A 13,567-nucleotide genomic window follows, 5' to 3' on the forward strand; every position below is an offset into this window, starting at 1 on the left:
TTCATCTCATCCGTCACAAAGTCCAAATCAAATTTCAAGTTTCAACACAAAATTCCCGTGATGACTTCCGAGTTAAAGCCGAGCGACCGTGAATTAAGCAGCGATGGCTCTTGGACCTTCATCGGTGACGTCAACGAAGAGGAGTCTACGAACTGGGTAGAGGAGGCTCTACGAAACACCCCTCGCATGCACCGATGTCAAAATGCCTTTCAGATAGTCGAGAAACCAAAACGGAAGAAGAAAATCAAGAAAACCAGCAGCAAGTCAGCGGATCCAACGATGAATTTCATGCTGGTCGCTTCTTGTTTGCTGACGATCATCGGGTTAACCCTACTGACCACCTTAATGCAGTTCACCTCCTCGGAAACCCTTAAACCTAAGAGTACATTTACGATGCCTCATGCTGATCCTGATTACATCACAATTGATGAAGAATGTGTTGCAGTTAATGATGTAGACTGTTTCAACTGCACTGTTGAAAAAGTAGCATTCGGTCCCTATGAAGAAGCCTCAACTCCCGAACCCAACTACAACCTCAGTTCCATATTAGCTAACGCCAAACATATGGTTATGAGCCCTGCAGCTCAAATGTTTGCGGTCACGTTCCTGCAAGACATTTGCCTAATTAAGTTAATCAGTGAGCTGTCAAAGCATGCTAAAAAGATCCAAGAAGCGTCAAAGAAGAAAAAAACACCCAAAAAGAAGACAAGGAAGCCGCTGTTGAAGAAAGAGGTGTTGCCCGATAAATCCATCTCCGAAACGGCGGAGTACACCAGCGAAAATGGTAAAAGTGAATGCGAAAGACGCTATGAAGAACTGGAAAATAGGTGGACAACTTTGGGTGAAAACCACTGGCAAAAGATTCAGCAAATCAAAACGAAATATCAGAAAGAGCTTTCCATGGTGAAAGATCATGAGGCCCAGAGCCTGAACCAGACTCAGAAAATTAACGCTATCAGAGATAAGTATCTGAGGAGGCTGAAGAAGAGCAGGGAAACTTACCTGAGGCGACTCAGAAAGCTAAAAGAGGACAGACAAAGGACCATGAGCGATATCTGCAAGAACTCGAAGGAGTTGAAGGACTTCAGCAACAAGGATGCTTCTGTAGGAAACTCTGGAGTTTTCCCTTACAGTGATTTGTTTTTCCTGGAAAAACTTGCTGGATTTAAGAACGATACTTCTTAGGGCACTCGAGAGTGATGATGATTCAGGTTTTGGAAGAGATGATGACTAAGGGTCATTAATGACTTAATTATATTTGAATGATTTTATGAATATATATTTGAAAAATTGTTTTGTTTTCATTGTTGCTCCTTAATCCAGTTTTTTGTATCATAGTTTATAGAACTTAATTGTATTTGATGTCAATTAAGAATTATACTTCTATTAAATTTAAAAAATTCGATGGGTCCAGTTGGACATTTGAGTAGTTGAAGAGGTGCTGAACGTGATGGCCGAATGGCAAAGGAGGGACCACAGGAAATTCAAATGACCTCGAAGTGTTAGTGGTGAAATTCTGATAGAAACAGCTTGCAATGGGTCTAGCCTGAAGGTCACCAGTAAAAGATAGTCTCTATGGACAAGGATACAATGTTTCTTCAGGAGATATATAGCGAAGCTCTACAAGGATCCAGAAAAAAACTACCTAGATGAGTACGGTTCGTGGTTTTACTAAGGTTCAAATCAGAAATTCTTATATAGGAAGAGACCAAGTCATTAAGAATGGCAGTATCCTCTTTTACCATAACAGTTTTTACTCTCTTACTGATTAAGCTTCTGGGTGCTGAACGTGATGGCAGAATGTCAGGGGCAAGAAGGTAAAAATGAATCAGAAGACCAAAAAAAAACTGCCAAGATGAGTGATCTACTTGGATCGACTTGGAAAAGACCAAGTCACCAAAAATGACAGTTATCCTCTTCCAATCCTAATAATCTTCCCCTGTCACTGATTCAGCTTCTGGGTGCTGAACGTAAAGGCAGAATGCCATGAACAAGAAGGTAAAGATGAAGCAGAAGACCAAACAAAAATTTAAACTGCCAACATAATTATATTCGAGGTATTTAGGTAGCATTTTCTAAAGTATGTGACACACATTAATATGTATGAGACATTAACTATTAAATAAACAAAATAAATGGTCACGTGCTGCTGTGTAAAAATCAATCTGACTTTTTACATCACTACGGGTGCTGTGAAATGAGGAACCTACTTAATCAATGAAAGTCTTTGATGCAACAGTGTTCTATGATCTTTTAAAAGCATTCGATTGTATCACAAAATACTGCTGTTAAAAATCAAGGCTTTAGAGACATGATTGATTGAAGATGGTGAAGATAAATATTTTTCCTATGAAACCTGGAATTATCATCAAACTTCTCTATGACGATCCTAAATGTTCAAAGTAGATATAAAGAAGATCTGCTTCTATCTTTAGAAGACTAAAGAGAAATTGATTGAAACTACCAAGATGAGTATAGTCTTCTTAGGGTCATTCGTGGTTAAAGTTGAAATCAGGAATCCATAGTAGAGAGTCCTTGGTCCTGCCTCCTTCCTGTCTCACTGACTTAGGTTTTCTCTTAATATTAAACCTAAAACTTTGTAAATTGAGACAGACCTTTTAAAGGGGTGCTGAATATGATGTCAGAATGCCAAAGGCAAGAAAATAAAGATTATTTGAACATCGAAGACAGGATTCTCTATCCAGGAACGAAGCAGAATTAATAGTTTCTTAATGGTATTGGAGACCAAGATGTTCAAATGACATGAAGGAACGAAGCATTCAATGGTGCATTGAAGCAGTCTCTATGACGAGAAGTGGCATCAGATCAGGATTCTTAAGAAGACAGTTGTACTCCTCAATTCTTTCTTCTTTAAATGGTTTTTTTGTACTAGATCTAGATCTGCTTTGATAGAATTTTATTATGAAGTGCTTTTGCTGTACCTGAAGAATTAATGGGGTTTTTTATGGACTTTGTATTGCGTAATGAGGTCTTGGTAATAAACCTTTTGGTGGCCACCCTGGTCACTTCTGACAATTGTCAATAAGGGAACACCTTTATTACGTCAATCGTTAATGTTATTCATATTTATCTATAATGTCAATTGTCAACGTGAAAAATATGGTATTTAACTTATTCCTGGAACATTCACTTAACATCATTAAAATGGACTAATGAAAAGAGCAATTGAGCAATAGAGTCAGAGATAGACTCTAATCAAATTCAATCTCTTGATGAAGAATGGATGAATGACTCGTAACGAAATAAAAACATGTTCTTTTCCTAACAGGAAATTGACTTTTCACAGTTTTCTCGTAAACAAACCGACATTATTATAATTTACGTAACTCAATCATTAAAGTCATAAAAGCGCATAGCTTTTACTGCCTACACCGATAATAGGTAATACGTATTTTTAAATGGCTTAACGAGAATAACAAAATCGTTAAAGAATTTTAGTGGCACTTTGGATTTTTTTTCCGTCCTTGTAAATTTACTCGTTTGTTTTTCCGCCCCGTGCCGAAACTCTCGCATTTCCACAACAAACAATTTATTTTATGTCCGATATTACCTTGGCCCGCAATTCTCAGGGGATTATTCGACTCGGACATGCCGTGCACGTTACACAAACATAACATGAACATATATTTACCGTTAAACCTATGAAATTATGCGTTTCTGTCGTATGTTTTTTTTTTTTGAAAGAGAGAAGAGAAATCCTAAACTATCTATTATCTATATAGAGCCAATTCCTCCATTTTCATTGTAGGCATTCATACTTTGTCGATCAGAAAATTCTTTAGAACAGATTCTAGATTATTCAGTTCCAAGTGATCCTTATTATAAATTTCTTACAAAATTTAGTTCTTAGGACCTTCCATTAGAACTTACTGATTATTAATCACTAATTAATTAAGAAACTTCCATGGAAGTGAGCCTATAGATATCATCAAAAGGTTTATTACCAGGAAGTTTCAATAATTTATCAGATGCAGCTGGAACATTTCAAAATAACATTAGTGTATATGTTCTGGCTCCTTGAAGACCTACCTTTACCATCTATGTTCAGAAGAAACCTACATTTTCCATGCATCCATAAAACTTGCATCTAGTTTTATGATAGATAATAAAAAAAAAATAATTTTTCTTCTTCATTTTTTTTTAGCTTTAGGATCTTTTTTTTTTATTTTACTGATGGAATGTATATCTACTTCTCCTTAAGGATAAGTGTATAAATCAACTCGTCGGCAAATTCACAGAGCGGCGAATATAAAAAAAGTGATTTTTGGCTTATATCGTTATTCGATAGAAGTGGGAACATCGAACAATCTCTCAAAGTGGCGAATCTTTATTCTGTCACCTTGATAAGTTAATCGATATTTAAGTTTAGGCGTATGTAACAAAATACCAAATAACATTTCTTCAAACAGGCTAATATATTCGCCTCTTTGAAAAAACTTTTTAAGTTACCGGCTGTTGGCGAATATGGAATTCGCCAGTTTACGAACTAAATTGGCGAGTTTTTTAACCTTAAAAAAGGTTAGTGTGTTCTGTGTCTTCTTACTGTAAACATCCTTTTTACAAAAAAAAAACGAATGCATTAGTGTTGTGGGATGATGGAGATAAGAACGTGGTGGATTTTAAAGAACTAAAGTATGCGGATAAAACAAAAAGTGTTCTTGATATCGGTTGCAGAGTAAAAATGAAATATAAAGCAAAATGGTATTATGGAAAAATTATCGCGACTGAAGAGCATGGCAGTGTTTTGGAGGAATCAACAGGTGAGTTTAAGATATTACTATAATTTGTCTATTATTATACTGTTTCTCATTCTTTTCAAGAAACTGTTTCTTCTGATAATAGTTGGGATGATACTGACAATCTTCCACTATCCAAGGTAAAAGAATTTTTGCTTACAAATTTGGAAGGCTTAAAAATAAATGACGAATCCGAAGGTGCCCAAATTAGCATAATTCCAAGAAGAGAAGAGCATGGAAGTATTTTGGATAAGTCAACAGGTAAGTTTTAGGTGGTTTAGGTGGGGATTAATGTAAGAAATTTGTCTAATATTATAATGTTTTTATTTCTCTTCAAGAAATTATTTCTTCTGATAATAGTTCGGATGATACTAACATGAATCTTCCACTATCTAACGTAAAAGAACTTTTGTTTGAAGATTTGAAAATCTCCAAACTAAATGACGAATCCGAAGGTTCCAAAATTTGCATAATTCCAAAAAGCGAAGAACATAGTACTGTTCTCGAGATATTAGCAGGTAAGTTTTAAAAATATCCTAATATTTTATCATAATAAGTATATACAGTTTTCATTTTCTTTTCTAGGAGATTTTGCTTTGGATAATAATCTTCCTTTTTCAAAGCCAAAAGAAATTTTAGGTAAAACTTTGGAAGACCCTCAAATTGTTGAAGATCCTCAGGTTTCGTACAAAAAAAAAGTGAATATCATTTCTGATATAATAATATGCACTGTGGAACCAAAAACAGGTACTTGTTTAGTCTTTTATTTTACGCCCACTTTTTTGTTTATTTTTTTTTCAGGTGTGCTACTAGAAGATACAAAGATGGATTGCTCTGATGACATTATTCTTGATTCCGTAAATTGCGAATTTAAACAGTGCACCTTACAAGGTGCACAATTTTGCGGTTGTGGTTACTTCCTTTGTCTGCAGCACTATTATGGGAAGACTGATTGTAAAATTCACGAAGTGGTTGACAGCAATAATTGCTTTACAAAAGTAGTACGACAAAACAAAAAAAAAGCAAGATTAAATTCGCTTGATTGAAATTGAGTTTTCAAAGTCTGATTTTAACGGCAATGTTTAACAACACTGTGAAGTTTGTGGATGTCTGGAAGAAGTTTGGGCGGCTTGCCATAGGTGCAATATTTTACTTTGTTGACCTCATTTTGACCAAAATTTAGACTGCATAAACCACAAAAGCAGACAAGAAAGCAAGGTTAACGAAGAGACTGTTCTGAATCCTGCAGATTTTAAAGTTGAGGGCAGTCCAATTGAAATACCTCGTCAGAGAAAACGAAGTGAAGTAAAATATTTAAAAGAAAACAAATTTAGAAAAGCAACTGGGCTACCATTTGTAATTCCAAATACAATGAATATCGCTCCTCCAAAATTGCTTAAAGAAGCCTGTAAAAGTGATTATTGTAAGAGATTTGGAAGAAAATGTCACTTATTTACGAATGATCAGCGACAAGAAATATTTACGGAGTTTTATGGTCTTGGTTCCTTAGACCTTCAAAGGCAATATTCGTGCAGTTTGATTGAAACTGGTGTTCCTAAGTTCCAAAAAATTTACTCTAAGAAAGGACACAGAAACGACTGGTATTTGCCGTTCTTTGGGGAGAAAATTCAGGTTTCTAAGGTTTTATTTCTATATACATTTTGTATTTCGGAAAAGTTTATGAGGACTTGTATAATGAAGAAAAAGAATACAGGTGTTATAGAGAAGGAAAGAAGAGGTGGAAGAACATGCAAAATGAAAGAACGCGACAGTAAACTTAAAAATTATATTGAAAATCACATAAACATGTTTCCAAGGGTAAAATCTCATTTTTGTCGCGCAGATTCTTCAAAAGAATATTTGTCACCTCTACTTTCAGTTTCAAAAATGCATGGAATGTATTTAGAAGCTCAGAAAGACGATGATCCTTCTAGTATTTTCACGTATCGAAAAGTATTCAATAAACTCAATCTATCGGTGCACAGACCAAAAAAGGACCAATGTACCATTTGTAATACATACTACACTGCTGACGAAGTAAAAAAGAGGAGCTTATTGGACAGTTTTAAAAAGCACCAAAGTGAAAAGAAGAAAGTAAGAGGAATGAAGCAAGATAGTAAGCAGAGAGCAATTGAAAACAACAAACATATCAGTGCTGTTTTTGATCTACAACAGGTCATACATCTTCCTATTTCTAAAGAGAGTGCACTCTTTTACAAGCAACGCCTAAGTTTTTATAACTTCACAATTTATGATCTAGCGTCAAAAGACTGTTATTGCTATACCTGGGATGAAACTCAAAGTAAAAGAGGTGCATCAGAAATAGCATCATACATTTACAGATATTTACAAGTTTGTGACAATAAAGGAGCTGAAACAGTCCATTTTTTTTCAGATGGGTGTTTTGGATAAAACAAAAACTCAGTTTTACCAGCAATGTACTTGTATTTTTTAAAAAGTAGCAAAAACATTAAAAGCGTTAATCATTATTTTTTTGAAACTTACCACGGCGAAAGTGAGGGAGATTCGGCCCACAGTGCCATCAATAAAGCCATAAAAGTAGCTGGAGATTTATTTTTACCAGGTCAAATTATACCAATTATAAAATTAGCAAGGCGTAAACATCCGTACATTGTGGTCGAAATGAATTTTTATGACTTTCTTGATTTTAAGAAATTGTCTCAGGATTTGCGAATACTTAGATCTCAAGCTGATGATTCACTTAGGAAAGTTGTTATAAACTGGACCAACATTTTTGTAACAATGGTGAACAAGTCAGAACTAAGCCAAATACCTTTTAAAAATAGCCATTTTGACACAAGTTTCCGAATAATAACACTTCCACGAAATGTCAACTTATTTAAATTACATATAGCTAGACTAAATAAAGGTCTTCAGAAAATTCCCGAAGAAAAAAATCCTTATTATCCTTATGTGAGGGCAAAAATCCTGTCATACGTGGCGTCGAATACACGGAATTTTTTTAAAATCTGCCCCATTAAAAGATTTGTCTTACATACCCAACTAAAATAATGTTTTGGTAATTTTTGTTTAGTGTTTATATTTCCTATTTTTTGTTTAAGAGTGGTATTTTTTTCGATAATTACCTACTTTGTTGTTTAGTTTTAGCATGTTTAAGGATACCGTTATGATATTTTCTGTAAGGCGAATGTCAATCCGGCAATAAAGTTTGTACTTCAAAAAGGCGAATGTTGTTTTTTTGTGTGTTACAATTGTAAAAGTCTGGTTTTTTCCCTAGGTATGCAAAATAATCCCACCCCTACAATCCCCAGTTAAAACTTGAGGTTAATATTCGAAGTAATGTAAAAAATACAATGATTTGAATAATCCCATAAACTTCATTTTTAAACGCCATTTTCTGAAAACATAAGAAACTGATATTCGCCACTTCGTGAATTTGCCGACGAACTGAACAAATTATGTTCAACTGCACTCTTGCCTTTTCTTTGTATATTTATACTTGAATAAAGATTATTTTTATTATTATTATTATTATTTTCCCAAGTATCCACGTACATACACCTTTAGACTAATATGTACGTCGCTTCTATCTTCAATAATTCATCATTTTGATTTAAATACTATCTAGAAAAATAGAATATAAGCAAATCTTCAATGAATCTTCGATTTTCATCCCCAATTTCAAGGCAATAAGCAATTTCTTCTTCCAGTTTCTCATTAATTCTTCGCTTTTTTATCTTTTTTTGATCTTCTTCTTCTTTTTCTTTTTCATCTTCATTTTTTGAACTGAATTCTGATTCTAGTTTGACTGCCTTTGCCATTCTGCCATTATGTTCAGCACCTCTTCGAGTGACCCATCAAAGCTGTTTAAATTACCTCGAAGGCAAAAGCTAAGCAAAAAACATAATGGAGAACAAAAGAATAGTGACTCCTGTCTTTCATTTTAATTCCCAAATTGTCGTTTCAAGGCAATTATTAGTTTGTTTTTCTAGTTTTTCACTAACACCTCGCTTTTTTATCTTTCCTTTGTCTTCTTCTACTTCTTCATCGTCTTCATTCTCTAAACTGAATTCTGATCAAGGTTTCAACCAAACAAAGGTTGGACATTCTACCATTGATTTCAACACCCGGACATGAACTATTTTAAAAATGATTGAAAAACGCGTTTAAAAAAAAAATTTGCACTCTAGTACATGCTACCTTATCTCAACCAAAACAGTTATTTTATATAGAGACTATTACAGTATTAACATGGCTTTAGTTGAAGAAGGGGTTAATCAGTTATCTTGCGGTAATATTTGTTATACTTTAAACCGTCAAAATTTAACAGTATCTTCATAATTAACTCGAAAGTCATGGAAAATCAAACAAATTGAATGACTATTTAAACAATTCTTCCTAGATGAAGAGTGCCGAATTCAATGGCTGAATGGCAAACGATACTTAAATCCTCGTATTATCAAATTTAAATAAACAAATTAAATATTGAATATATATTTTCTGCAAAAAACAATGTTTATTATTAAGACAACCCTTAGCCCCCCACCCACCCTAAACATGTGCGCAATAAGGAACTCTTCTCAAAAATCACTGTTTCTCGTTCATAATCCAATTTAATAGCATTGTTTTTGTATTAAATATTCATTAATATAATTACATGAAATTTAAATAAACAAACTGTGTTATTAGATTAAATATTAACGACATAAACCAGCTGTTATTCATGCGTATTATTTTGGAAAACAATGATTTTTGAAAACAATTTTTTAACTGGTAAGTTGTGTGGGGTGGGTGGGGGTGGGTAAGGTTAGATTTAATGGAAAACGGTTTTTTTTTGCAGAAAATAATTGCCTGAGAAAAAAAATGGTTTTTAAGAAAATTATAGGCGATAAAAAAATCTGTAGTTCTTTTTTATTTTGAATTAAAGTTTTGTCAAATTTTAGGCAGTTTAATTCTTTTTACATTCCAGGTGCTTGAACTATGAATACATTTATTCAAAACTTTGTCGAATTTCAGGCAGTTCAGTTCATTATTTAATTAGGGAGTAATTTTCAACGACTTAAGATATAAACTCATTTTTTCCAGATTTTGAGGCAATCCAGATTTTTTTCTGTATTTCCAGGCAGTTAATACACTAATGAGTTATTTTCAAAATTTTATCAAAATTCAGGCAATTTAGTGGAAAACGTGACTAAAGTTTTGTCAAGTACCTTTGCCATTCTACCATTGCGTTCAGCACCTCTTCAAATGTTCAAATGTCCAACTGGATACATGAAATCTTCTAAATTTATTAGATTATATTTAATATTACTTTATGTTGCATGTTGTTTCATTTCAATTCATCACTCAGATGAAGCAGGAGCATTTCAAAATGGAATTAGTGTATTTCAAGAGAAATCAGCCGGAGAAGTAAGAGTAGTAGAGGATAAGTGAATAACTATTTCTGGAGCCCTTGAAGACCTTCACCATCTATTAAGAAGAAACTTATATTTTCCATAGACCTTTACGCTTAATACACTTTAAGTTTCTTCAATTTTTAATATTCTATTTAATGCTTCCTCGTTATCATTTGAATATCATTAGAAAATTTAGAAAATATTGGGACTACAAGCTCCTGGATAGTGCGTCCACTATTGTCATTTTTCATCCCCAAGTGTCAAGGCAGTAATAAGTTTGTTGTTCTAGTTTTTCTGTAATTCTTCGTTTTTTTTATATATATCCCTTCTTCTTCGTTATCATTCTCTCAAATGAATTCTGATCTTAGTTTAAATGCTTTTGCATTCAGCACCCATTTGTTTCAACATTTACCGAGGGTAATCTCCTCAAGAAGAAGTTCTCCTTGCTTTTTAGTTTTTCGTTTGAAGAACTGCGGGTTTTCTTGCAATTTTTCATAAACAATTAACGACTAATAAAACGAGCTTACTCCAGATTTTCCTTAACAGTTTATCCGTATTCGATATACAAATATTTGGATAAAGGGTAATTGTGTTTATTTTATAAATAGGTTAGTCGCGGCCGGTTTCCTATCCGTATAACTGTGAAAAAACCGAATCAATCGGCGATTAGTAAGTAAACTTCGAATGCCGAGAATTCCGATTTTTTTTTCCTTCTCAGAAGTTTTTAATTAAAATATTTGGTTTAGTTGGCGCCTATGGTGAGATTTATTTTTTTTTGCAAAAATTTTAACGCGCTATTATTAGGTCAAAACCCTGATTTGGTGGATATCGTAAGTAAGTAGTAAAATGAGGTTTATTGGTGACTTACCTTTTCGTTGCACGTTCCCATAAACGAGAGCTGTAAAAAGTAAGAAGGTTATTAAATCACGAAACAGTTATTGATAAATTTAAATTAAAAATAAAGCAATGTTTTTTTTTAGTTTGTAGTATTATAGTTTTTTTTTGCTTAATTTTAGGTCGGCTTTAATAATTATTATTATGGTGGTGTTATAAGGATTTTAATAGTACTATTTTTTACCTAAAGTAAGCTTAAAATTGACGCATACTATGTTCGCATCTTTTTAATGAAGAATTGATAAATATATAAAAATAAATGAGAATAAATAAATATACTGTTGATAAGGTGCGGTATAGAGAGAGAAAATAAAATAATAGTCTTAGGAAAAAAATTAAAATATTTTAAATGAGAAGGCAATAAAAAATTATGGAGCTGTAATGTTTTTTTTTTTAATTAGTACTAAAGTTTAAAAAGATAAACTTTTAAAGGTACTGCAAAGGTAAAAAATACGAATTTTACCAATACTCAGGAAAGCTTAGAAAAAAGTTAGGAAATTTAAAAATTAAAAGAATAAAGCTTAAAAAAACAAATAATTAAAGGTATCAAAGGTTCAAAAATCTCAGGAAAATTGAAAAATTCAAAGAAATTAAGGTTAAAAGTTTAAACAAAAACTGTTAACGATTCATAGAATTTTTTAAAAAATTTATTCAAAATTCAAGATCTAAAAATCAAGGGCCAAAAGATTCAAGGGGCTAAAGTTCAAAAAATATAAAAATATTTAAAAGATTTAAGGTTTATTATTGAAGAAATAAAAAAAAATCTAAATTTTTATGAAACCAACTATGTATTGTTTAAAATTATAACAAATAAAAATTTAAACAATTCAACCAATTCTAAGATGTAAGGCATAAAGTTCAAAGGATTCAATGTATAACAAATTCAGACAAATTGCAAATATTTTAACAAAAAAAAATTAATTCAAGATGCATTTTTTTTTAATGTTTGCAGTTCAAAATTTAAAAAAATTTAGATTCAAGGTTAAAAAAAATTTTAATTTCAAAAAGGTATTTAAGTAGCATTTGTTAAAGTATATGACACACATTAATATATATGAGAAAAAATATGCTGTAAAATGAGAAACCTATACTTAATCAATGAAAGTCTTTGATGCAACAGTGTTCTATGATCTTTTAAAAGCATTCGATTGTATCACGAAATACTGCTGTTAAAAATAAGGGCTTTAGAGACATGATACCAAAATGTTCAAGGATTCAAAAAAAAATTCAAAGGATTCAATGTATAACAAATTCAGACAAATTGCAAATATTTTAACAAAAAAAAAATTAATTCAAGATGCAATTTTTTTTTAATGTTTGCAGTTCAAAATTTAAAAAAATTTAGATTCAAGGTTAAAAAAAATTTAAATTTCAAAGTTTGAAATTCACATACTATCAAGAGTCAAGATTTAAAGTTCAAGATACGGAAAAAACCATTTTTTTGAAAAATCAATCAATAAAAGATTCAAGGTTGCAAGAAATAAAAAATCTATTTAAAATATCAAAAAATCACAAAAGTTACAAAATTTAAGGTCCAAAGTTCAACAAATTCAGATAATCTAAGAAAATATTAAAATGAAAGAAAAAATATTTAATTTTTTGGAAGAAATAAAAAACAATTTCAAAATTAGAGAATTCAAAAAGTTCACAAAATTTCAAGATTCGAGACTTAAAGTTTAGAATTTAAAGAATTCAGTTTTTTTAATTTAAAACATTTATTATGCTTCAAAGTTTAAAAAATTGAAAATTTTCAAAAAATTCTGAAAAATTCAATAGAGCTCAAAAAATTATTTGAAGAAAAAAAATTCAAATGCAAAAAATTCAAAAAATAAAAAAAATCTTTTTAAAAAAATTAAAAATGTCAAAAAAATATAAAAAAAAAATCAAAAACTTTAAGGTGAAAGTTCAAAAAATGCAGACAATTCCTGAATATTTCAGCATTAAAGAAAAAATAATTCAAGATCAAAAAAAATTAAAATGAAAAAAAAAATACAGATTAAAAGAGATTTAAGGTTCACAGTTCAAAGTTAAAAAAATTTAATATTCAAGATTCAAAAACTTCCAAAAATTCAATGTTCAGTTTAAAAGACCTCTTGAAGAAAAAAAATAATTTAAAGATTAGAGAATTCAAAAAGTTCAATAATTCAACCAATTCAAGTTCACAAAATTCCAAGATTCAAAACTTAAAGTTCAAGATTCAAAGAATTCAATTTTTTCAATATAAAACATTTATTATGCTTCAAAGTTCAAAAGATTGAAAATTTTCAAAAAATGTAGACAAATTTAATAGAGCTCAAAAAATTGTTTGAAGAAGAAAAATTAAAAGACTAAAGATTCAAAAATTAAGAGAAACTTTTTGAAAAAATAAAAAATGTCAAAAAATTATAAAAAAATCAAAAAGTTTAAGTTGAAAGTTCAAAAAATTCAGACAATTTGTGAATATTTCAGCACTAAAGAAAAAATAATTCAAGATCTAAAAAAAATTAAAATTAAAAAAAAAAACAGATTAAAAAACATTTAAGGTAAAACATTAAAGTA

The 13,567-nt window shown here is 31.2% G+C and overlaps 2 protein-coding genes across 3 annotated transcripts in view; one reads left to right on the plus strand and one right to left on the minus strand.

Annotated features, from left to right (window-relative positions):
• Window positions 1-13,567, minus strand: part of LOC126735397 (sestrin homolog) — a 242,178-nt gene that overhangs the window by 179,507 nt on the left and 49,104 nt on the right. For both annotated transcript variants that reach the window (XM_050439364.1, XM_050439366.1), the window contains one exon: window positions 11,004-11,033. In XM_050439364.1, the coding sequence (XP_050295321.1) occupies window positions 11,004-11,033 (30 nt within the window). The remainder of the gene's footprint in view (window positions 1-11,003; window positions 11,034-13,567) is intronic.
• LOC126735398 (uncharacterized) lies at window positions 4,222-5,803 on the plus strand. The gene is made up of 5 exons (XM_050439367.1): window positions 4,222-4,781; window positions 4,842-5,018; window positions 5,096-5,275; window positions 5,343-5,504; window positions 5,559-5,803. The coding sequence occupies exons 1-5, from the start codon at window positions 4,703-4,705 to the stop codon at window positions 5,801-5,803; spliced, it is 843 nt and encodes a 280-aa protein (XP_050295324.1). The 5' UTR covers window positions 4,222-4,702.

The sequence above is a fragment of the Anthonomus grandis genome, chromosome 4 (genome assembly GCF_022605725.1).
Source record: "Anthonomus grandis grandis chromosome 4, icAntGran1.3, whole genome shotgun sequence".
NCBI lineage: Eukaryota > Metazoa > Arthropoda > Insecta > Coleoptera > Curculionidae > Anthonomus > Anthonomus grandis.

Excerpts from the sequence above, each read along its gene's own strand:
- LOC126735398 (XM_050439367.1), top strand. The coding sequence starts at position 4,703 with ATGAAATATAAAGCAAAATGGTATTATGGAAAAATTATCGCGACTGAA. Across the intron at positions 5,019-5,095 it reads TATTTTGGATAAGTCAACAG|AAATTATTTCTTCTGATAAT; the intron begins GTAAGTTTTAGG and ends TTTCTCTTCAAG. Across the intron at positions 5,276-5,342 it reads TGTTCTCGAGATATTAGCAG|GAGATTTTGCTTTGGATAAT; the intron begins GTAAGTTTTAAA and ends TTTCTTTTCTAG.